Source organism: Gracilinanus agilis, chromosome 6, assembly GCF_016433145.1.
Source record: "Gracilinanus agilis isolate LMUSP501 chromosome 6, AgileGrace, whole genome shotgun sequence".
Lineage (NCBI taxonomy): Eukaryota > Metazoa > Chordata > Mammalia > Didelphimorphia > Didelphidae > Gracilinanus > Gracilinanus agilis.
In genome coordinates this window covers 172,994,472-173,021,440 of record NC_058135.1, presented here as the reverse complement: position 1 = coordinate 173,021,440, position 26,969 = coordinate 172,994,472, and the positions used below count along the sequence as shown (strand labels likewise).

General features: G+C 34.6%; 1 protein-coding gene across 1 annotated transcript in view; it reads right to left on the bottom strand.

Annotated features, from left to right (window-relative positions):
• ATP8A1 (ATPase phospholipid transporting 8A1) overlaps positions 1-26,969 on the bottom strand; it is a 279,653-nt gene that overhangs the window by 203,971 nt on the left and 48,713 nt on the right. Inside the window, exons 7-10 of the mRNA XM_044681740.1 lie at positions 23,253-23,351; positions 18,016-18,061; positions 4,454-4,494; positions 438-511 (exon numbers count right to left, since the gene is read on the bottom strand). Of these exons, the coding sequence (XP_044537675.1) occupies positions 438-511; positions 4,454-4,494; positions 18,016-18,061; positions 23,253-23,351 (260 nt within the window). The remainder of the gene's footprint in view (positions 1-437; positions 512-4,453; positions 4,495-18,015; positions 18,062-23,252; positions 23,352-26,969) is intronic.

Here is a 26,969-nt window from a genome sequence, read left to right as displayed (position 1 = left end):
CTTTTTCCTGTGCCATCCAATAGGAAACATCATGAAAGTATGAAAAAAAAATTTCAATATACCATTAAGGAATTAAGAATAAATAAAATCTTAAGGTATGATCAAAATAGCACAATCCATGTATTACATAAAATGATAGGAATATGAATGAGGCTAAAAATACATGCAGAAGTCCTGGGAACATAACTGCTCCTAAAGATGACTTCGACACATAATTCCAACCTTGAAACTTAAAAGTACAGAACCCATCATTCATCCTATATGGGAGGCATTAAAGTGTTTTGACTTTCCAGACATTTTTGAATACCTAAATCAAAATCAGTAAAGAGGTTTAAAAATTCTTCTGTTTATTCCTTATTTCCTTGGAGCAATCACAGATTCAATGCAGGGTAGAGAAACCAGCCTCTACACTGTTTGAGATCAGTACGTATCTCTACCTTGATGAGAGAAGTACAGTGTCAGCAGGTATATACTCTTTGCCTTTTATTATAACTATATCTCCAACATTTACCTGAAAGAAAACTGGGAATTGGTTAATAACCTGTAATTGAGTATAGTAACAAATCCATGTCCCATTGAACTTAAGTATATGAAATTGTAGAATCTCTAGTAACCATTGAATTTCACAAGATGACATAAAACCAAGAACATAAAATAGTTTGAAATGACTGACTTCTATGCGTAGGCTGCAAAGATAGTCCATTCTTACCATCTTTAGTATGTTTCATCTAATTTTTCTTTAAAAGAATAAATGGAGTGAAATCTACTTACTTTTATTATTCATCACTTTCTTATATCTATCTGAAAGAACTATGAGAAACTAAAATGGAATCTCAAGAATATTCCTTACATAAGTTCCAACAAAATTGAAAAGAAAAAGCACTGACAGAAGTATTTTATAGGCTCTATTTGCTAAATAATTAATTCCTGTTTATCTTGGTATCTCAAATCAAAATGTAACAAAAAGAATCCAACTTGGTCCTTTTCTCCTACTTCTTTAGGTAGAATAATTTCCTTAAAGGAAGGGAATGTGGCATTTTTAAAAATTATGTATACCCAGTATTTTTTATGAGGTAGGCAAGCATGATATGATAATGGGTACTAATGCTTGAAGTATTCTTCTCAAGTAAAATGATTCTCTCTGGCTCTGCCTGTCTGTCCCCCGCCCTCTCTCTGTCTCTCTGTCCATCTCAAGGGATAAAAATCATAACACACTAAAGAATAGTTCTATTGATGGATATTTGTCCTTAAAGCAACCCAAAGAAGTCTTGTTGCTTCAAAGTTCTCATCTAAATTCCCTTGCTTTAACTTTCCAGCTCAAATAGTTTTAGCAGATGGTGAAAGTGCTACCCATTCAGATCCAGTGGGCTAGTGAATTACAACAGTAGCAAGGTCACTACTACATGTAAATGCCCTGCAGCCACGAAGGTGTTTTCCTTTTTGTTTCTGGCCATAGCATTGCACTGTGTGCTTGCTTTAGTAGAAGTCAAAGGTCATTTTTATTTATCCAGCCATAAAGTAGTCTTGAAATTTGGTCAGACTATTTACAGTTTCTGACAAAGAGGTGAAATATCCTTTTCCCTAGGAATGGCCCTCTGGGCTCTTCCTTTAATAAATGGATGCTCAAGAATGTTCCAAAGGCCTTTCCAAAACCAAAAAGTTTCTGTATTTGCACTTGTGGAATGGATTAGGAACTTTCTCTCCACCATCTCCTCAATAGCTCTAAAAAGAAAGCCAAGGCAGCTTCAGGCAATGATGACAGACTGCTGCTCTTCATGCACAGGGAAGAAGAGGAGTAATTGAATATGGTTAATGATGAATAATAGAGATGGGAAAATCACAGCAAGAAGCACTTATCCTGAAAAAAGAACATTTCTCAATAGGAAGTAAGGACTCAAAATACAAACATTTTCCAATTTGTCTTGAATTTAATACATGTATCAAAGTATCTAATTCTGGGATGACAATCAAATTAAAATCTCTCTACTTCAGTTCCTTTGTAAGATGGGGGAAAAATAAAACAATTCAAGACTGTTGTGTCTTAAACATTCAACATTAGAATAAAACAAATAGCCTTTATTATTATTGACGTGGTGGCTATCCAAAATTCTAAAGAATTTTTCACTTCTACCTTCTTTTCCTGAAGATTCAAGCAATTCAAAGCATGAAGTCCCCTCGTCTGCACTGGATCTTGTCCTCTTTATCTTGTTTTCTACCACTGTGGATTTTGGACTACACCATCTATAGGAATCTCACTCCTTTGGGTCATCTTTTTGTACATAATTGGACTAATCATCTAAGAACAGGCAGTGACTAAATAGGCTCATTTTATTATGTTTGATTTATATTTTGCACCTAGAAAAAATTCCCAAAGCAAAGGTAAGCTTAAGTCTTCAAACAAAGTCATTGTCAATCATATATGCATATATTAAAAATTGACCTCAGCTCAATATTTTAGATTTTTTTTGCTATAATGTTTTTGGAAGAGACCTTAATGTATATTTTTGGACTGAAAAAGAAATATTTAATAGATGTGATCCAAATTCCTGATCCAAATTCCTGGTTGTCTTACAATACTATCAAACTGAAGAATTTAACAAAATGGGAAAATGAAGCTTTTTTGGAAAATTCTCCTGGTAGGTTTTATAAGCATGACAAGTTATCATTTTCAGAATTTCATTAATCTCCCAAATAGGTGAAGGATGAAATCAAACTATGATTGATATTAAGTTGGATGAATAGCAAATGCTTTATTACTCTCCTTTTTTCTGAATAGATAGAATGGCCTAAAAATATAACCCAGAGCTACATTTTTGAGTATGCTTACAGCAAGACACTGGTGGAATATTGAAACTTGTGGCTTACCTATATTTAAATTGTATTAAATGACAAATGTATTCACTAGTTCAAATAAAATCTGTACTTGGCTTTCTTGAAAGAATTATCTCTACAATTACTATTTAAGGAGAAAAAATGAAAGCCTGAGATTTCTCAAGATCTTTCTCAATGTAATAATTATCTCACACTAACATAAAAGAACCAGTATCAAGAGTCTCTAGTGACAAAGATAAAGGTTTTATGCATTAAATCAAAACTGTGTATTTTCCCCCATTTTCTGAAATCTTGATTATTAAGAATTCATGCTCTTCCAGGAACATCACATTTTCTCTTTGAGATGACAAATGGTTCAAATTCTAGTATAATGTATTGAATTTCCAACCATTCTTAGACTGTTTATCTCTTTAAGTATACTTATTCATTTATGAAATTAGAAATCTATTAAACTATGCAGAGAATACTGAGGAAAACACTTGAGTGGGAAATTCACTTAGATTTGCATATCCCTAATATTTTTTTCATAAAATATTCAAAGGTTAAAACTCCATCTCAAAGCTTTTAAAGCAATTGTCTTAGTATAAAATATATTCTTTTATCCCCCTCCCATCCTCCTCGAAAAAGGAAGTCAGTTTACTATATTAAGTAAGTCAGGGATTTTTTTTTGCTTTTCTGATTTGCTTAAATCAAATAACAAGGACTGAGGAATTTGAATTTTAAGAGTTATAAAATGGAATATATAAAGTTCTATTTTTGAATACTAAATTAAAACTACTACCTAGCTTATAGTCAATGCTAAGTAATTTGCAAGGAGGGAGGTAAGCATTAATTTTAATAATTTAATACCATTCAGAGACATGGTCCCCAACAAGATGAGAGACACTGGATTGCAAAAGATTATACTAAGAAACACATATTTTCTTAGACATATTCTTTTTCAGCCTGGGAATAAGAGTCTACTACTTATCATTCCTTATTAATTGGGTTCACTTATAAGGTGATCCATTACTAGATACTGGCAGTTTATTATATATTCAAAATATGGGAAGAATTCGTCATTTCTTGTATTTCAAATAAGAAAATATGAAAGGCTAAATGCTTGAGAACTATTTGGTAAATTATGATTGTTTCATGAACTGCTGAATGATACACCTCAAGAGTAAATGACCAAACCTACTGAAGAGAAGCAATTTACTTTCCTACCAAAGTAGTAGTTATACTGAAAGGACAGCTATTTTTATAAGATTTGTCTTTTTAAACTTATTAACCTTTGAGAATATATACAAATCAGAAACATTCTTTAAATATTTTTTTACTTTATATTAAGTCTTTAGAATTACTTCTTTTACTTGGACAGTAGATGGGTAAAATTAAAAATTATAACAAAATAATTCATGGTTAAATAAAACTTATGAAATCATTACTAAAAGTACACTGTAATATAAACAGAAACATTTATATTTTACATATAGGCATTATTAAATTCCATTCTATATCAACAGAATGCTACCTAATTTCTTACATTAGCTAGCTAATGGTATTAAGATTAGAGCAATATACTAGCATCACCTCAAAGTAGTTATCTAATAATGCAAAAACAAAAAAATCTAGCACTTACCTTTTCCCAGTGAACAATTTCCCAAGCACCATTTCTCAAAACTGAAATGAAAAATCACAAATTAAGATTTCCCCACCATCAAAAGCATATTTTTTACAGGATGGTAATTTTAGAGTATTACTTTCTTTAAAATTATATACTACAAATTTTAAAAGGTTAAAAATTTTATTTACAGGATAAAAATATTTAAAATGAATACAACAAATAGGAAACCACAATATATATCTATATATCTATATCTATATCTATCTATCTATCTACATATATATATATATATATGTGTATATATATATATATATCCATTTTAGATCCTGTAATATCACCATGTCTCCATTAGAGTACTACTCCAGTGTCCTGGTATGAAAAATATGCTATGCTAAGTTCTCAAAGCTTACGCCAACAGGATACACGTTCTGAAAAATCCTCCTAAACTGTAAAGGCATCAAGTATAAGTTGTCTTATGGGTTGTAAATCTGTTGTCCATCTAGCTATTTGAAGAGACTCATCACCTTGTTTGCTGTAGCACAATGAGTTTTTGAAGGGGCAGCTAAGTGGTGCAGGAGATACGGTGCTGGACTTGGAGTCAGGAAGACTCATCTATCTGAGTTCAAATCTGGCCTTGGACNATAAAAAATGAATTAAATATAAATTAATATTAAGGAAGAAAGAGTAGTATAGTAGAAAGAATAGTGGCTCTGGAATCTGAAGACCTGGATTCAAATCTTAGTTCTGATACTTGCTACTTGAATAATCAGGTAAGTCACAACCTCTCAAGGTCTCCATTTCCTGATTTGTAAAATGAGCATCTGTAAGAAGGCGGCTAGGTAGCATAGTGGATAGGGTGTCAGGTCTAAAGTCTGGAAGATCAAAGTTCAAATCTGACCTCAGACAATAGCTCTGTGACTCTGGCCAAGTTGCTTCACTATGTTTGCCTCAGTTTCCTCCCCTGTAAAATGAGCTGGAGAAGGAAATGGCAAATCACTCAGTATCTTTGCCAAGAAAATTCCAAATGGGGTCATGAAGAATTAGGCATGACTAAAATGACTGCATAACAACATCAAAAAATGGGGATGGGAGTGGGTGTATTGGATTAGTTAATTTCTGGGGTCCCTTCCATGTGTAGATCTACAATTAAATGATTCTAAGTAGAGCCTATGTCCTAAGTGCCATCCGCCATCCTTTCCTCTCTCTTGTTCTCATAATAAAAACAACAGATCCACACTCAATATCAAGTAAATTACATAGAAGACAGATAAATAAGATAGCACAACTAGAAATATTTCTCAGGTCTATGTTGTGCTTCTCTGTTAAGGCCAGTTTTTGTGTGGAAATATGGTGACTTGGTGACACACCAGGTGGATGAGCTGGTATATGATATTCTGCAGGATCAAGAGGGGAAGCTCTGATTATACAAGGATACAGTATTGGGGAGAGAAAAGAATGCAGTATCTAGCACTGGAGGACCACCAGGTTTTAAAAACTGGCTCTGCCATTTACCATTGCTGGGACATTTGGTAAGTCACTGAACCTCTTTAGTGCTAAGTTTCCTCATCTTTAAAATGGTCTAGATCAGTGGTTACCAAACTTTTTTGGCCTACCGCCCCCTTTCCAGAAAAAATATTACTTAGCTCCTTGAAAATTAATTTTTTTTCAATTTTAATAGCAATTAACAGGAAAGATAAATGCACCTGTGGCTATCACCACCCCCCTGAATCGCTGCAGCACCCACCAGGGGGCAGTGGCGCCCACTTTGGGAATCACTGGTCTAGATGGAAAGATTGCTAATGTCCCTTCCAGTTTTGAATTTATGAGGTACAAGACAGAGAACTCTCTTTGCTATCCTTTGTGACTTAGAAACTCAGACTAGACTTGCTAAGAGGTATAGTCACCTTGAAGTTGTCTATCAATACAATGATAGAGAAATGAGAAAACAAGTAACATGTCATGGCAAACTTCTCAGATGCAACTGCAAGAACCAATAATTCACAGTTCCTACAATACAACTTCAATTCACAGATCAATTTAATTTTTTATGTCCCTGCTACTCTTCTCTCTTTTCTTTCCTCAAATCTGGTTCTCTGGTAACTTCCTTCATTCACTGAGCTTGATGATTGTCTATGAGAGGATTTCATTCTCCTATATCCTTCTTGGTTATCATCTTTGTCCTTTTATTTTGTTCAGTTGGTTCCTGGACTGTCCACACATTCCATTATCCATTTTTCTCATTCTTATACCTCCATGAAAACATTAAACAATGAAAATAAAGCTGAAAGTTCTGCCCACTGACTTATGAGAAAGAATGCTATCCACATCCAGAGAAAGAACTGTGGCAGCTGAAACACAGAAGAAAAACATATGATTGATCATATAGTTCAATGGGGATATGATTGGGGATTTGGACTCTAAAACAGTCACTCTATTGCAAATATTAATAGTATGGAAATAGATCTTGATCAACGATACATGTAAAACCCAGTTGAATTACTCGTTGGCTATGGAAGGGGAGAAGGAGGAGGGGAGAGAAAGAATATGGATCATGTAACCATGGAAAAATATTCTAAATTAATGAATTAGTTAGTTTTTTTAAAAAAGAAACTATAAAAAAGAAAGTTCTGCCCTCTACAGAATAATGCATGTAGGTGCCCTGTCTCAAATATAGCTATACAGGACATTCCAAAAATCTTAGTCTAGTTTTAAGCTACTAAAATTTTTAAGATTAAGATTTAAGTCAATCCAGTCAATGAGTGTCTGAGGTCAGATTTGAAATGAGAAAGCAGAGTCTTTCTGACCCAGATACAGCACTCTATCCACTGTACCATCTAGCTGCCCCTTGAATTAATTAAATTAAAACTGTACTCATTTTTGAGACATTCTATAAAGTGATACACACGTATTCATGGTCTTAGTTATGTAGCACAGCAGACAGTGTTGGGCCTGAAGAGAAAGTTAACTATGCGTCTCTTAGCTTTTCTACCATTTGAATCAAAGAGAATGTTCTAAAAATTGGAAATAGTTCAATGAGCAGGAATAAAAGACAACAGAATTATAAAAAAGAATTCTATGACCAGATCTAGCCGGTAGAGTTTATTGGTCCAACTAAGCTTATTCTTCATTTTTCTAGGCCTAGAGTAGAGTACTTGGCAATGGGCATCCATCTAATAATAAGTCCACAAAAAATTTATTAAGGCAAAAATTGGGCTAAGTATGGGGAGACAAAGGTAAAAATAATCCCTGCCCTTAACAATCTCACTATGTAGAAAAAGGCAATCTTCCAAATAAATGGACAATAACCTTAGAAGGAAGGCATTAACATTAAGGAGGACTGGGAAAGGCTTTATTCAGAAAGTGGAATTAGAGCTGAGCCTTCAAGGAAGCCAGAGAAGCCTAAAAGCTGGATCGAGGAGGGAGAGAATTCAAAGACACTTCCATCTTTAAATTTGTGATCTTGTAACCTGTAGTTCCCACTCCTATAGGGCTGTTGTGAAAATCAAATAAAATAATGCATACAGAGTATATTATCATCATCAGACATTGTGTTGCATGGGGCATAGAAAGCTGGCCCTGAACCCTATAAAGAATAAATTTTAAGACCTGTCTCTGGAGACCCATAGAAGCCTGGGTTCTAGGACTCTAGGAAAACTCTCTTAAGATTCTAAGTTGCAGAGAAGATACTGACCTGCATCTCTGGAAGGAGTTTCCTCATCCAGAAGTTCATTTTCCCAGTAAAATCACATGTCTAATTCCCTACCCTAAGCTCCCCGTCTAAATGTTTGTCCTTATCATCATTAAGTATTTAAAATATCCTCTCTCTTTCTCTAAATCCTACCACAGAGGCATGCCTGCTGGAAATTTCCCAGAGACTAGTTAGTCTGGTCTGATACAAGTTCCTGCTCAGCTTTTAAATGAATAACTCTCGAATGTTTTTACTTATCAGGTTACAAAATAAGATGCTGAGATGGCATTGGCTTGTTGTTTTTTTTTTAATTGGATGAGAACACATTTAATTATAAGGCTTTGAGAATTTCCTAATTATAAGCTTATGGGGAAGTGCTAAGGTCTCCTGAGGCTCAGACTGCTATAAGGTTAAAGATTCTCATTTAGGTTCCAGCACTGGCTTTTCCCAAAATGTCCTGGTACTATTCTCTAAAAGATGGATGGATGACCTTAAAGAAGGCACAGAACTGGGCAAATGTCACATACTAGAGTAATAAAAACTGCAAATAGGCAAGTGACTACTTAATTAGACAAGTAGCGGAGGAATAGAAGTGTAGACACAAGATAGGTTTGCTCCCAGGCCACAGAGGATGTACAGGCAGTATAATAAGCAATGATGCAACCACTGGAGCTACTTAAGATGTCCTTATGAAAACCCAAACATAAAGACATTACTCCCTGCCACCCACCCAATTCCACCAACTTAGGAAAAGACAAGGAAGCCTCATGGGATGGCTGTCTGAAATTGGTGACTGACTTCTAAGATGAACATCTAGTGAAGAGATCTGATCATCATCTTCAAATATTTTGAAGCCTACCATGTGGAGAGAGGAAAAAAAATATTAGCTCCGTGTTGTTCCAGAGGGCAGATCTAGGACCAAGATGGAGAGGTGAAAAGGAGGCAGATTTTCTCTCAATCTAAGAAAATTCCTCCTTATTCTTACACTTGTCCAACCATACGGGAGAGACTCATTCTCAGACTACTGAGACTCTGTCACTGGAAGCTTTTAAGTTCAGGCTATCCAGCATGTGGCCAAGAGGATCTTGTATTCAGTAATTTAACTGAATTAATTAACTGATTAGGTGTCTTCAAATAAAAAATATTTCAGTATTATATTGGTTTCTAATTTTTAGTTATACTCCTGTAATTGACAATTCAGCTGCTGCTTTGTAAAAATTTTTCTAAACAGAGAAAACATGCTCTTTAAGTCAAATGACTTTACTGTCATCACTCCTAGGGAGCAGAGATCTTATTTCTGCTTTTTGTCTTTATGCTTTAATTGCTTAGAAAAGTACATTAACAGCAGATAGTAGATAATTAATAAGTGATTAATGAATTGAACTTAAATAAAATGATTCTTATTCTTTTGAGATGATGAAAGACCCTTGTCTGTTGCTATGATAAGCTTCTTTTTTAAGCATGTGACTATTTCAAAAGCAGTACTTTTTCCAGGGCTACCTGTTGCTGGCTGAATAACATACAAACTCTCAAGGATGATATTCAAGATCCTCTATGTTTGGGGCACATTTACATTTTCCAGACACATTTCCCATTTTTCTACCTTATAAAAGATGACAATTTTTGCAATTCAGCTACAAAAGATCTGGTTCTAGGCAAAATGGGATACTTGGGTGACTTAGTGACCTCAAAAAAATTCCACCTGATTTTGTCCAAACTTTTTTCTCAAGCACAGAATGTCCTCTATTCACTCCTCTGGGGATTAGAACCCCGAGATAGGGAAAACATTCTATTAATATCCATTTGCAAAAGAACTATTTCTTCCTGTTGACCTACTTTAGAATACGATTCTACCTGCTAGGTTAGGGGTAGGGGAATTAGAGTCCACATAAGCCATGTGCATCCATGCAAAGAGCAGTTAGGTAGTTGGAGCCAGCAGACAAAGAAAGGCTAGTGGTCAAATGCACACTGGCCCTAAGGGGCTTCTGTCAAAGGCAGGACCCAGGGGAAATAGCATTAGAACGACATGAATTCATGAGTCTCAAGGGTCTCTTTTGCTGGGAACTGTATAGGAGAAACCAATTCAATTTAAGAAACACTCTTATGTTATATGGTACCTGCTATATGCAAACCACTGTGTTTCAGTGCTGGGGATACAAAAACTCCTATACTTGAGGATTTTGCACTTTACAGGCTCATTACTTCAGGCCACAGGGTTTGATGTTAATCTAGGGCAGTATGTAGAAAGGGCAACTTCCAAAACAGAGAGCTCTTCACTGGAATAAAGGAAGGTTACATAAAATAGACACATCCAAATGAAGAATCAAAGGGTGGAGAAGACTTTTCCAGGGGAAGATCTTCCAGAGTTTAGAGAATCATGATCTCAGAATCTTAAATTCTGCTAGAGACTTCCATTCAGTTGATAGCAAACCATCAGTGACTATTCTTTGGGTAGTCAACTTGCTGAGTGGCCACTTAATTGTACTTTTCACCTAGCTTGAATTTCTCATCCTTTTCTGAATGTGAGAGATTTTGTCAAACGTTTTGTAAAAAATTAAGTAAAGGATATATTTCTTGATCTGTCAATTTAGTAACTCTGCCCACAAGAGAAATGAGGTTAGTATGGCAAGATGTGTTCTTTTTCTTTTTTTTTTTAACCCTTACCTTCTGTTTTGAAATTAATACTAAGGATCAATTTTAAGACAAAAGAGTGGTAAGAGCTAAGTAATTAGGGTTAAGCAACTTGCTCAGGGTCACATAGCTTGGAGGTAACTTAAGGGCAGAATTGAACCCAAATCCTTCTTACTCTAGGCCTGTCATTTGATCCACCATGGATGAAAAACCCTGGCAGGATCTGTTCTTTTTTCTTTTTTTTTTCCGAAAAATTTTTCATGGTTACAAGATTCATGTTCTTACTTTCCCCTTCACCCCCCCGCCCTTCACCCTCCCCATAGCCGACGCACATTTCCACTGGTTTTAACATGTGTCATTGATCAAGACTTATTTCCATATTATTGATAGTTGCATTGATGTGGTAGTTTTGGGTCTACATCCCCAATCATGTCTGCCTCAACCCATGTGTTCAAACAGGTGTTTTTCTTCTGTGTTTCCACCCCTGTAGTTCTTCCTCTGAATGTGAGTAGCGTTCTTTACCATAAATCCCTCATAATTGTGCTGGGTCATTGCATTGCTGCTAGTAGAGAAGTCCATTACATTCGATTTTACCACAGTGTATTGGTCTCTGTGTACAACGTTCTTCTGGCTCTGTTCCTTTCACTCTGCATCAATTCCTGGAGGTCTTTCCAGTTCACATGGAATTCCCCCAGTTTATTATTCCTTTGAGCACAATAGTATTCCATCACCAACATATACCACAATTTGTTCAGCCATTCCCCAATTGAAGGGCATACCCTCATTTTCCAGTTTTTTGCCACCACAAAGAGCACAGCTATAAATATTTTTGAACAATTCTTTTTATCTGTGATCTCTTTGGGGTACAAACCCAGCAATGGTATGGCTGGATCAAAGGGCAGGCAGTCTTTTAGCGCTCTTTGAGGCAGTTCCAAACTGCCATCCAGAATGGCTGGATCAGTTCACAACTCCACCAGCAATGCATTAATGTCTCAATTTTGCCACATCGCCTCCAACAATTCATTACTCTCCCCTGCTATCATTTTAGCCAATCTGCTGGGTGTGAAGTGATACCTCAGAGTTGTTTTGATTTGCATTTCTCTAATTATTAGAGATTTAGAACACTTTCTCATGTGCTTATTGATAGTTTTGATTTCTTTATCTGAAAATTGCCTATTCATGTCTCTTGCCCATTTATCAATTGGGGAATGGCTTGATTTTTTATACAATTGATTTAGCTCCTTGTATATTTGAGTAACTAGACCTCTGTCAGAGTTTTTTGTTATAAAGATTTTTTTCCCCAGTTTGTTGTTTCCCTTCTGATTTTGGTTGCATTGTTTTTGTTTGTACAAAAACTTTTTAATTTAATATAATCAAATTATTTATTTATTTTATATTTTGTAATTTTTTTAAATATATTTTTAAACCCTTAACTTCTGTGTATTTGTCCCTTGGTGGAAGAGTGGTAAGGGTAGGCAATGGGGGTCAAGTGACTTGCCCAAGGTCACACAGCTGGGAAGTGTCTGAGGCCAGATTTGAACCTAGGACCTCCCGTCTCTAGGCCTGGCTCTCAATCCACTGAGCTACCCAGCTGCCCCCATATATTTTGTAATTTTTTTCTAACTCTTGCTTGGTTTTAAAAATTTCCCTTTCCCATAGATCTGACAAGTATACTATTCTGTGTTCACTTAATTTACTTATAGTTTCCTTCTATATATTCAAGTCATTCACCCATTCTAAATTTATCTTGGTGTAGGGTGTGAGATGTTGATCTAAACCTAATCTCTCTCATATTGTTTTCCAATTTTCCCAACAGTTTTTGTCAAATAGTGGATTTTTGTCCCAAAAGTTGGGTTCTTTGGGTTTATCATACACTGTCTTGCTGGTGTCACTTACCCCAAGTCTATTCCACTGATCCTCCCTTCTGTCTGTAGGACCTGTTCTTGATGAAGTCATTCTCATTGCTCCCTTTTCTAGATGTTCAGTAAACACTTTTTAAATATTCTAAAGAAATGTAATACTGTTTTATGTTAACATTTCAGTAAGGGAGGCTTAAGACTTGAGGGCCATGGGGCCAATGGCTTCATGTAAGAGAGCAAATTTATCTCATTGTGGAGGTAAGTTGGAAAAATGAGAGGGGAGATATAGATAGAAATATTTCTAAGTCCACAAGAGGTGAAGAGAAATGAAGCCATGGGAGATGTCACCCCTTAATGAGAGCCTAATTTTTATTTATTTATCTTAAGGAGAAGAGAAAATGGCTGTATGCTATCACACAACCTAAGCTGTTTAGTGGGAGTATCTCAGCAAGTAGAGGAGACATGCTGGGTACCAGAATAACCAGTAGCTGAATGCAATTATTAGAATCCTAGGAAGAGGTAGAGGCAAAGTTGTACACCATGGGATGACATCTCCCATGGCTTCATTTCTCTCACCCCAACCAAACTCCCTCCCCCCTCCAACACACACATACCTTGCTACCCACTAAAATTTTACCAATCTTTAAAAGCCAAGTTTAAATAACAATAAATCAAGAAGCCTTCTCTCATCCCCAGTTTGATATAATCTCTCCTTCTTCCATATTCTCCAAGTCCTTACCTTATACCTTTCTTATCAAATTTAACTACAATATACTTTAGAAAGAGATATTTGTATCCCTGCCTTATCTTTTTGGAGTCTGGACTTACATCTTGTTTATCTTTGTACTCCCCAAAAGGCTGACTAGTTTCATTGACATATTGGTACTCAATGTATGTGCTGAATTGAACATTCATGGTTGGGAAAATGTAATAAATAGAGCACAAGTACTATCAGTGTCAAGCATTTTAATTCTGAACCTAAAACTGATTTTGAGAAATCGAGGAAACATGGTAATGCTATTCATTTGTTTCTTTGAAGAAAAGAGAAGAAAAGGGTGGTTTATAGATTTAAACTAAGACAGCCAGGTTTGATCTCAACATTAAATGTGAGAAGAGCAAGGGTCATTTGGTTTGAAAAAGAAGCAAAGAATAAGGTAATCAATAAAATAATCACTGTAATATAACTTATCTTAACATATATTAAAAGGGTATTTTGGCCTAGGAAACAGAATGCTAGATTTGGACACAAATAGATGTGGGTTCAAATCCTTACCAATTTGACCAAGGTTAAGTTACTTCATCTCTGAGTTTCAGCTTTATCTATTAAAAGAGCTTAAGAACAACTCCTGTTTTAAAGGACTATTGTAAATAAAAAACCAAAATGATGTACGTAAAGTATTTTGAAAATACATGTATTTTATAATTTTGAGGTGTCTATCTCTAAATTTTGCTTTTTATTCCCATGACCTCTCAGTTTGCAGGTTTCATTTGTAGCATACAAAAATGAAAACTAGAGAATGTCTCTCTACAGATAAGTACCTTTTTTTTCTTTCCATGAAAACTGTGTATCCAGGAATAAACCCAACATTCTGTCTTTCTCTCTTTATTTCCTCAATTTTCTTAATTGCTACTTATCATTCAGATAGGAAATTCATATAGGATTATAAAGTTGAGTACCATGGGACCTGTGTTATTTTTTGAAATATGTTACTATGCTAATGTATTCTATCAGTCTATTTACTTTATTTAATCTCACCTTTTCTGATACTCTCTTTTTGGTTTATTCTCAATGATGAAAGTATAACAATACTGAAGAGAAAGAAGAAAGTAATCAGTCTTTTCAATCATAAAATGAGCCTTTTCTCTTAACAGGTCTAACTAGAGCTAATCAATGAAGCAATTTAAAAAGTATGCATTCCCAACCATTCTAATTCATTTAAACTTTTGAGGTTTTGGGTGGTTTATAAACACAATAAACTAGTACTAGTCTGAAAGTTCTCTTTATCTTCCCTTAACTGTTGACTCCCTGAGTCATGGAAATAACAACTTTAAATAGCTCTTAGGCAAGTTGGTGATTGGGCGTCTGGACAGATGGAAAGCCACAGCCAAACAGGGGGATGGGATAGAGAGTTGAGAAGGGTAGTAGCAGGCTAAGAACCTCTAGCACCCAGAGGAAACCAAGACTTAGAGTCTTTTTTAGGGCTGATAATATTTTAAAGAAAAACAGGAAGACACAAAAATAGGACAATTTAATGAAAATTGTGTTAAACCTAAAATAAAAACAAGAGAGAAGTGCATGAGTTCATTCATATCTTCATTTCTGCCCTTTCCATATTGAAGGGTGTCTTTTCACTTATAATCAGGTTCATAACACACAAAAAATTATTAAAAAGCCTCATCCTGTGAGCATGAAAGAGGGCCAAAGCATATGTTTTGTCTTATACTGAAGAAGAAATTATATTGTGGAATGATATGAATTTCTGCAGTTTTCTGTCCTGAGGGCAGTGAGGATGCTGCAGCTTCTGCAGCACCATAAAGTATGAGGCAGTGGGCTTGTGCTAATCCTCATACAAGAGGGCGAAGAGGGTCGGAAACAGGCCTGGGAATCTAGCCTTCTGAAGTTCCTATTAACCAACAAAGAAATAAGAGGAAATGCAAAATAGAGTCTAAGCATATTTCTTATCTAATTTGTATGAACATTAAAGGCTAGTAAAAGTAAGAGTTAGCTAATAAAATATCTTAGAGAAAGATGTCCCCTGGAGAGTAAAGTGATCTTATTAATAGAAGAATTTTGAAAATGACAAGTTGTCTGTTAACTATATATATATATATATGTTTGTGGGTGTATATAAAAATAAATAAAATATACCTACTTACATATAATGCATATGTGTAGATGTAGAGGTAGGTATATTTAATATATATTTATGTATAATATAGATACACATATATGATATACATATACATATATAATTATATAAAATACAGACACACATATACATTATTTATACAGACACATTTACACTTTATATATACATATATATATACTCTCTCCCTTTTCTATTATTGTACACATACTTCAATCTCTAATAGAACAAAGCAAATCAGGACTTCATTCTGCTCTAATGGTGACAGATTGCTTTCAAATTAAGCATATTGAGTTATTTAACAGCAAATAGTGTCCTCCTCAAACATTTTTCTTATCTTCCATTAGTTGCCAAATTGTCAAACTCAAAAAACTGGTAATAATTAGCCAAAAAAAAGAATTCTTTTCTCTCAGAATGCAAATGCAAAGTCTAAGTCTTAAAGCTCTAATTCCTCAGACCAGAAGTTTATAGAAAAATAATGTGTTGTTTAAACCTTTCATATAGCTCTAAACTTTCACATCATGATTCTGAAACAAATTTTGCCTGTGCCACCTCTTTGCACTGATTTGTGCTTAACTAAGCTTCTTTTGGAGACCAGTTTCTGGAGTTAGAAAGAATACTGTCACAATCATGCTAAATAGATTGCAGATTTTTTTTTCTCAGAAACCCTTAACTCTGTAATGGGTTTATGTTATGGAAACCCATAACTCAATTAGATATGGCCCAAGGAAGACAAAGAGATACTTGTAATAGTCAAACAGAATAATTTTATCTGTAACTGGTAGACAAAAGAAATGCTTTGAGAATGGGAAACAATGTATGTCCTTAAGAAACAGGAGCAGCTACAAGTTCCTGAAAAACTGCTGACAAGAGGTGATCCACTAGGAACAGGTCTTGATCAATGATACGTTAAAACCCAGTGGAATTGTTTGTTGGCTATGGGAGGTGAGTGGGAAAGAACATGAATCATGAAGCCATGGAAAAATATTCTAAATTAATTAAATAAATAATTTTTTAAAAATGATAAAATAAAAAAGAGGTGATCCACTAGAGAAGGAAATGGTAAACCACACAGTATATTTGTCAAGAAAATTTGTCAAGAAAACCACACAGTATATTTGTCAAGAAAATGGACGGTATTATATAGTCCACAAGCCATGAAGAGTCTGAACAATTGAACAAGAAGTGACAGACTATGGTGGAAGGGAGCTGTCTGAGAAAGGATGTTATTTTTCAACCATAATACTAAATTGACTCACTGACAATAGGGATATAGCAGTATCTGGATTCTTCTCTGTACATAGTAGCTACTTCTAGGTTTTTTAGGTTGCTGTTTAAAACAGCAGCAGCAGCAACAGTATTTTTTTTATGTTTATTTATTTAATTAATCAATTTAGAATATTTTTCCATGGTTACATGATTCATGTTATTTCCCTTCCCTCCTTCCACCCCCCTCCTATAGCCAATGCATAATTCCTCCGGGTTTTACATATGTCATTGATCAAGGCCTATTTCCATATTATTGATATTCAGTAACAGTATTTATATTATGCTTTAAGGTCTTTTATTTTAGTGAAAATTTTCCTATTTTATTTTTCCCAATTATATGTAAAAGCGATTTTTAAAACATTCATTTAAAATGGGAAACCCTGGGAAAGTTACTTAATCCTGTTTGCCAGTTTTCTCATCTGTAAAATGGGCTAAAGAGGGTAATGGCAAAATGCTCCAGTATCTCTGCCAAGAAAATCCCAAATGGGGCCATTCTTGCTTAACTCCAATTCATCTTTGTACATCATCATTATTAATTCTAACATTTTATAATGATGTCAAGAACTTTCAAAGCCTCCCCATCACATGTGAGATGGAGTCCAAAATTCACAGGCATGACATTCAATCAAATAAACTTTTAGATCAATTGGTATAATGCATCACACTAAAGGTAACAGGTTTATTTTCCTAATTGAGTTTTATTGAAGCAAGTATTAAAAATTAATGGATAACTTCAGAAAATTTAACAGCTTCTCTGTGGGAGAAGGTTTCCAAGAGCATTCTGAAAAATAATGAAATCTGATTTGCATCATTTTTAATTTTTGAAGAAAATATTAAGAATTGATGTTGCACGTGAATAGCTCAAAGTTACCTTTAATGCTCCCCACGTCTATTCTACCTAGTATAACTAAACTTCAGACCTTTTTTGAAAGAAGCCTTAGGGATCACAGATAAAATACACACACATATTTTACAGCATTCAATACTGTCAAAAGAGCTACAGAATTTATGGATGATGCTTAGGATAACACTGCTTTGAGGCATTTAACTATATTAAAAACATTACCTTCCAAATATATTACCATTGTAAATCATTCTAATGTGAATTTAAATGTCATGCTGACAAATACTGAGACTCAGAATCCGGAAATGGAACAAAGGCCTAAGAGATACATAGTCCTTGAAATTGAATTATACTTAATTGGCATCATTTCTTCCCCAAATATGTGAGGAACCTATAAAATGAGAAGTAATCATTCTTACCTTGTGTCTGCTTCTTATTCACCGCATTATCAGCCTTGTGCCGTTTCTGAAGAATAAAAAAACACACACCATTATTAAAAGTGATACTTGCTGCACAAAACACACACAAAAGTACTCAACCCCCCAAATGGCTTAATTTATTCTTCTCATTCTACAATTTAGGTAAATTAACATGTAACGGACTAGCCAGGAAAAAATGAGGGAATGTGTAGTAACAGGGAAAACCCAAGAATGGGCATGCAAGCAAGAATTTCAAAAATTAAAACAATAACCAAGCCACTTTAGTATACTTCTGTAAGTTTGAACACATTCCTTACCAGGTAATGAGGGAAGTGAGAATTAAAAATATTTAAAATTTTTAAAAACAATTTTATGATAATAAAAGAATTAATAAGAAATACAATAAAATAGTATGTAAATAAAGGTAAAATAAAAATAACTTAAAAATAATATGAAGGGGCTGAGACTGTTTAGCCTTAAGAATAGAAGATCTTAAAGGTGGAAAGGGAAGAAGGCAGTGGAGAGGCAAGTCAAGCAATGCCTTCAAATATTTACAAGTTGTCACATGGAAAAAATCAAATGAACCACTTGGTTCCAGAGAGCCAAGTGAATTGCAGAAATCAATAGAAGTTAAGGAGAGGCAAATTTCAACTCCATATAACTAAGGATTTTTCAAATAGTTCAAACAGGCTGAAAACGAAATAGGCAGACTTATTTAAGTGAGTTTCCCATCAGAAAAGATGTTCAAACAATTGTTGAATACATATTAGACTGTTATGGAGATGTTCGTGATTCAAGCAGGGAATTGGTTAGATGACTTTCTAAGTCTCTTTCAACCCTAAGTTTCTAAGATACTTCTTCAGGTAAAAGAAGCATTTGGCCACCATAATCATGCTTATTAGTGCTGTTAACATGTTAAAAACTTTAAGTCCTGGGAAATTTTTGAATTAAAAATTACATTATGGTAGGTAAAAGGTTGCCTATATTCTTTGTATAAATCAAATCAATAATGACTGTAGCATGAGAAATTTTTTTTTAGTTTTTCCTTGGGAAACATTGTTCCACTATGTTGATGTGGTATTTACTTATCTATTTAGAGATATTAGTAAAGTGTTATAATTAATTATTATTGAATACTTAACAAGAGTTTCTAATTATAGTTAATATTACCTGCTCATCCAACCCTGTTCCATATCCCTTAATTACAAGTCATTGACAGTAGACATACTCCCAACCATCTATATTAAAACTACTTCACAGCTAATCAAAAGGAGGGATTTATTGAGGGGTGGGAGAGTTTGATATGATATTGAAGTGGCAGGCAAAGAGTATGTGGACTAAAATGGGAAAAGAAGCATAGAGGAAAATATATTAGAAAAAAAGGCAAATGAGGTAGCAAAGTGGCCATTAAAGGTTTGGTTTTTTAAAAAAAGAAAAAAACCAAACCGAATAAAATAAAATAATTAAAAAAATAAAAAAATAAAGGTTTGATTTCCCATAATCCCACTTCAATAGGTTTCTTAACTTCCAATCCAAGAATTTAGAAAATCTTTATTTCCACTCAGGTCTAACAGAAATTGAGCATTTTATTTGATTATGAATTTTAAAAAATTCAATATATAATTCTTTGAAGGGCTTCATAGGCTTTACCAGACAGCCAAAGGGGTCCATCACACACACAAAAAAGTTTAGGAATTGCTATTCAACTAGAAACATTGGTAAGGAATTCTAAAGTCACTATATTGAATTATGTAACCTTTAGTATAAATTGTGGGAAAGTTTTGAGCACAATTCTAGTGCAGAAATATTCTGTAATCTAAGGTCTAAAGTCAGACTTAGTTTACCATAATAAGAGACTGAAGCAGATTAGGGCAAGATGATAGGGGCTGAAATACACCTTGGGTCTTTCTGTCACAAGTTCCTGCACATCTATAGATATCCTCTAATTATAAGATGGGAGGGCTCTCCATTGAGAGGATTTTGTAAAATCTAAAGTTCTACCTAAGTGTGACCTATGATTAGAAGACATCCACTTTACCAAGAATATAAGAGTACTCACTAAGAGAACCCCGATGATTAGAGATTGTACAGCTATCCTATTTTCACAGAATCAATAGTTGACATGTTATAAAGGAGTTTCAAATGTTTCAGTGGCAAATAGGTTAATTATGGTTCTAATCATGTCTAGACAAAAAATGGTTCTCAAAATGAAATGTATTTATTAAACATATTACAACTTTGAACTACTTTCACATTCAACCTTTTTGTTTCCAATAATATTTATGCTGCCAGATTTTTTAAAAGGTGAATTTTCCACTGAAAAAAATGAAAGTATTAAAAATATTAGCATTGAATAGGATAATTATTTGCATGTAACAGAACCTCAGAATTGTTTTCAGAATGTCACCAGCTGTATTATTTTTATTTAATTCAACTTTTAGTGAAAAGATCTATTTTTCTTGCTCCTACCTACCTTTATTGAAAAAAAGTATAAGCTTTGAAATTAATACTCTTAGTAAGAATATCAAAAATTCTTCCATTGACTATGTCCAAAACTTACATGGCTCATTTTACCCACCTCTCCACCCCAGCCTGGGCTATCACTTCTTTGTAAGATATTTCATTCATCATTTGTTCTCCCGAATCATGGTTGTCTATTCATGATTTTTAATGAACAATGGAGGGAGCAGAGGCAACAAGAAGAAAGATCTAGATATGAGGCTTTCAGAACGTACAAACATTTTAGGCTCTAAAATAATATGTGTACTAGAATGTTTAACACTCTATTTGGAAAAGGAAATGAGTAAAAATTAAATTTTCCAATTGTAGTAAAAGGTAGATTTATGAACAAGATCCATTTCCACCTTGCCCATAGCAAGCATTTTGTGAATTTAATTTAATCTTCCCAGGAACAGAAAGAATAAAGAGGTTATCCTTTTCCCCAAAATGAGATAAAGAACTGAAAGCTTAAGGGATACTACAATTCAGAACTTTAATTTATCGTATCTCTTTACCAATTATTCCCTAATCTTGCTTGACTTTATTTATTACTGTTATGAGCATACAGTGTACAAATTTGCAAAGAAACAAAACAAAAAAATAACCAGGGATAGTATGTTCTCTTAATGAATACCTATCCTCTCTAGTAAATAAGTAAATCCTACTCTGATTCTGTAGGAAAAAAGTTTTTATTTTTATTGCAGAATTGACAAAGTTTTTGGTGTTTTTTTTTCCACTTAAGCTAACTGATTTGGTCCAATTTGCTCTGTAATTACTTACTCTCTAGTCAATTACCAACGTTTTAGATGTAATAATATATTTCCACATGTTAATCTTTCATTAAAATAAGTCTTTATGTTATTAAAAAAAAGCATCAGTTGAATACAGGTGGTGAACCTCCCATTTCCACTGAGCACTTTTGTTCATCTATTTGTATTTTCAGCAAATATTGCAAAAAAGGAACAAGCCTTTACTGATGAAAATATACTAAGTTCAACCAAATATCTCAGTATTTGGCACAACAGGCACTAATCAACATAATGAAGTTTCCTGTGGCCCAACTGTACATTGATAAAATATTATATTTAGTATAGAGTAATTAGTTACTCAAGCACAGAAATGAAACACCATATCGCCTTATCTGCTTAAGGTATCAAGAATTAAGAGGTTTTGTGGCATGATAACATCCATTAAGCTATCAAACTATTCTGCCTCAAATATTTTTGTTGTACAATTGTGCTTTATTATTATTATTGTTATTACAATTGTTATTATTGATGGGAATATAGCTATTATTCATCATTTTATAGTTCTAGTATATTTTCTTCCGGTACTAATCAAGATATCATAGTGTTAAAAACTTATGGTAACATAATTATATTCAAACTCATTCCTTTACTTTCTATAACTAATCTGCACATGTATAATGTTACTTGAGGAACTCCAGGGCTTCTATACTGTCTCAGATTGTCTATCTACATTAAAGGCAATATTCCTCTTTCTAGACCATTTATTTGATATTGTTTCATGTACTACACCTTTTCAGAGCAAAAGGCATGGAAAATCCTAAGAACAGAATGATTAGGAACCTAAGTGGGTGGCAGAAAAAATACTTTTAAAAGTAAAAGACTACAAAACAAGAAGGTAAAGTCATGCACAGGGCCATATTCTGAAACTAGTAACCTTAAGCACAAATCCTATTATCATGTTTTGCACATAAGAGGTAATTAATAAATAGTCCTTGAATTGAATTTGTTTGCGGTGTGGAGATAAAGTTACATCAGTTTTTTTAGCTAATGATCAATACCATTCAAGTCATTTTCAAACATGCATGCATACACATATATACATTCTCAGACTTACTAGATGTCTGAGATCAGTATTGATAATTTAAAACTTCAGTTGTTCTATTAAAATTCATGAGAACAAACTGAATTGATATTCTTTGACTCATCTCATACCTCTGAGTGTCTGCTCAGTTTAGTCTCTGAGAGAAATAATATTAATTCTCTCCTAGAAAAATAATATTAATGGTAAAACAACTTAAGGAATGGTTTACTGAATAGACAACGTCTCACTCTTTCTACTCCCTACATCTCATTGTATTGGCCTGAGAAAGCCAAATAACTGAATAGATTTATTCAATCAGGCCAAAAAATTAAAAAAAAAGTACCAAGAGAACATGACAAATGGAATCTTCATTGCTTCAACTAAGATGGCTAAAATAAGTTTTAAAAGAAAGAAAAAAGACCTCTAATCTTGATTTTCTCTTCTTTCTACTGCCTTGTAGCAGCTGCAAAAATAGCAACCTGGCTTTTCAAAAAGGAAGAAAAAAGAAACTTAAGGAGGAAAAGGGCAGTTTGAAAGTAATAAGAGGGAAAAAATGGGCCAAAGAAATTTAATAGGAAGGTAGTTTGAAGGTTACTAGCTCCATGGATGGAAAATTGTGCCTAGATACTGAATTCCTTCAAGGTCAATTACTGCATTTCTTTTACTGGGTTATTTCTTTGCCAGATTATAAAAACCACAACTCGTCAAACATCCAACATTCTACAGTATTAATTCTATAATGATGCTTTTGTACTATGGGGGTATAGTAAATGCATTTTTAACCCAGGTAGGCATTGTAAACATCCTGTGGCAAACTGTTACATAACTTAACACAACCTTCCTTTAAGATTGGAGTATAAAATTATAATTAAGTTATGCATTTGTTTATAAAAATATTAGAGACTTACGATATCTTCAATGATCTCCTTGATAGCTGCCACTGCTAAAATAAATAAGAGAGGAACCAGAGTTGTATAGCGACCTGTTGGTGACACATCAGGTATTTGCTATATAAAAAGAGAAAAAAATGTTATGAGAACCAGTCTGAACTTTGTGATATCTTTGTAACAGAATTTCACACTGTCTCCTATGTTAAGGAACATTGATGTTTCCCCTTTTCAAATACTTGGACCAGATTCCTCAATTTTGTTCAAACCAACAAATCAATAAGGAAGCAAATTCACAAGCTTCCTGGAGAAGCACAGAGCCTGGCACATAGATAGAGAGCACTAAATAAATGTCTACTTATAGACTGCCTAATTAAACAGATTAGTTATCTATGAGACAATTACCACCCCAAAATATTACTGACCTCTTCTCTAGACATATCACTAGTTCTCAGGGAGTTATTAAACTCAAGAGAATTTCTGACTAAAGTTTCCTACAAAAATCAGCTGAAAAGAGTACCTATCCAGACACATAGCAGATTCATAAATTAGCAAGCAAGGTGATAAATTAAATGGAATCACATATGGCAGAACTCTAAAACAAAAACCATGAAAATTCATCTAATTTCAAGCCTGAGAGTAAAATGTAATATTATTTTTTTAAACAACATTTTCATTTCTTTCATGGTGAAGATGGGCTAAAAAGGCTAAGGTATTTCTTTTTTAATGAAGAGAAATCAATTGGTAGCAGAGATTATAAAAGTCACTTCTAAATAAACCAATATATGAAAAAATATATAACCTCCTCTCTCTAGGGTTCTATTGCACTTAAACATAATTTAATGAGAATGACCTAAATTATTCTGTGAACAGTGCTAACAAGAAGGGAAAGATTCTTACATCCTTTCCCATTCTTGATCATCTATTACCTACTTTAAGGAATCACTAAGTGCATGATTCAAGTTTTTAACTTTCAGTAATTTCAGTTACTGAGCACTGAAAGTCAAATTTTATGTTTAAAATATTTCTGTTACCTGCCTTATAACATTTTAACATTTTATTTTCTCGGTTTCATCCCAAGTGAATAGCTCATTTCAGACTGTATATAGCTTTCAAAAAAGACAGAGAATTTGACATATCTTAGATCAATGCCTTAAGCATCAATGTGGAGAAGAGAGGCAATTTGGCATAGTAAACCAGTCAAGCTGGAGAGTCAGGAAGACCTGAATGCAAGTTCTGTCTTTGACCCACTAACTGCATATCCCTAGGCAAGTCACTTAACTTTTGCACACACACATAGTAATAGTCCCTAATAAATACTATTATATAATTCAGCTTAAAGATCAATATTTTAAAAGACCTCACCCACTCTGTATATATGGTCACAGAATAGTCTCAAAAAAAAACCTAAAGACCAACTCTACTCATAACATTTTAAAGCCATTTCAATCTACGAGCACAATCCCTGAAGTGTTCAGAAATGTATACATGTTTCAGTTACTTCCAAAAACTATTAACCCAGAGCCATAGCCTAGAGAGAATGAAGCTGGGAGAAGAAAACATCTCACCCCAGGAGCTATGAAACCCCTTGGGCTCACGGAGCTCATAATTACACCGGTGAAAATCAAGCATTAAGCAAGGCTCTCTAAGGAGTATTTCAGAAAAGCACATCATCCCACAACCCTGCATAAACAAAACCTAAGGGAACAGAAGGGAGAGACTGAGCCCAGCTGTTTCAATCTGGTAAGAGGAGACAAACACCCGGAATCCTACTGGGAGACATTCTTCCAGCCAGGGACCTAGTCGAGCTCCATAGCCAATGGTGGTTAAGAGCAAGAGAGCAGGAGAGCAAGGAATCTTGAAGTAACACTTCAAGAACATGTGCCCGCAATGATACATGTAAAACCCAGTGGAATTGCTCGTTGGCTCTGGGAGGGGAAGGAATGGGGGGGGGGGGAATAAAATGAATCAAATAACCATGGAAAATTATTCTTAATTAATTAACTAATTAATTAAGAAGAAAAGAAATCTAAAAAAAAAGAATATGTTCCTATAATGCTCTTACAAAGATAACAGCTGGAGACTACAATCACATTTCAAACGGGTGCAGAAACCTAAATTGGTTGCCTTGTGTGAATCCCCTTCAGAGATGCTCATCTGCAGCTAATTAGCCATCACAGATATGTCTTTGGCTAAGAGTACCTAATGTGGCCCTGGAATGGCATAAATATTTTGAAAAACAAAACAAACCACCTTCCAGAGCTAAGGGATAGTGAAAAGAGCACTGAGTTTGGAATTTCAGGACCTGAGTTAAAATTTTGACTTTGTGTCCCTTTGGGTAAGTCACATTTATTCTCCTACCCTTAGTTTCCTTATCTCTAAAATAAGAAAGTTGGACTAAATTATGCCAAACATCCCTTCCAGCTCTAAGTTCTGTGATCCTATGACCCTAACTATAGATTTTAACCAAATGGACTCCTCCCTCTCTGATTATTTCATTATTTTATTTTCATTTATTTCACTAAGTCGGGATATCTCTGGGGCTCCTCTTCTCTCCCTATCCTATCTCACTCGGTGATCTCATGAGCTCCCCTGGATTTAATGATCCTCTCTACGTATATATGATTCTAGGGTCTGTGTATCAAGCCCTAACCTCCTTCCTGGCCTCTAGCTCATCTTGCATCCCCAACCACCTGCTGGACAACTTGAACTGTACATCCCACAGACATCTTAACCTCAATGCACCCCAAACAGAATTAATCTTTCCTCCCAAACTCTCCTCTCTTCCTCATTTCTCTGTACCATGCAGGCATCACCATCTTCCAAGTTGTCAAATGAGTTGCATCCTTGACTCTCCACTTTCTCTTCCCCTCAAATCCCATCTGTGGCCAAGACCTATTGATTCTACCTTGGCAACATCTCTCCCATAAGCTCCATCCTCTTCTCGGACAGCATCACCATGCAGGGGTAGGTCTTCATCACCCCCTGCCTCGACTATTGCCATAGTCTGCCAGGAGGTCATCTTGTCATAAGTCTTTCCTCCACTCAGCTACCAAAGAGATCTGAAGAACAGTTCTGACTCAGTCCACTTCAGGAATTCCATATGATCTCTGAGATCAAGGATAAAATCTTTGGGGTAATTTCAAATCCTTTTGGACTCGGTTCCCTTCTACCCTTGCAATCTTCCTACACCTGACTCCTTTCTCTGTATTCAGTGTCCAGTGACACCGGCCTCATTGCTGCTCCTCACTTAGAGCATCCCATCTCTGAACTTCATGCATTGTTGCTGGCTCTCTTCCATGCTTCGACTGCTCTCCCTCCACATCTCCACCTCTGATCTTCACTCAATTTTCAACTAATCTCACTTTCTGCAAGAAGCCTTTCTTGGTGTTTAAGGCTGGTGTCTTCCTTCTGACTTTAGCTCCAATTGATCATGTCCATATCTTACGTGTATACAATTTGATGTATTTTTTTTCTCTCAATTAGACTGTGCTCTCCTCTTGGGGGGGAAGAAGGGGATGACCATCTTTCTTCTTATCCATAGGACTTAGTATGGTGCTTGGAATATATTAAAAGCTTAATAGATGCCTGTTCATATGATTTGACTATGAAAAATAAGACAATACAAATGCATGCATATACACCCTAAAAATAACATTCCTGGTGGCAAAGATAGGGCCTGAAATGATATTAACTTTATAAGAAGAAGCTTTATATAGTTAAAATTTGAAGAAACCC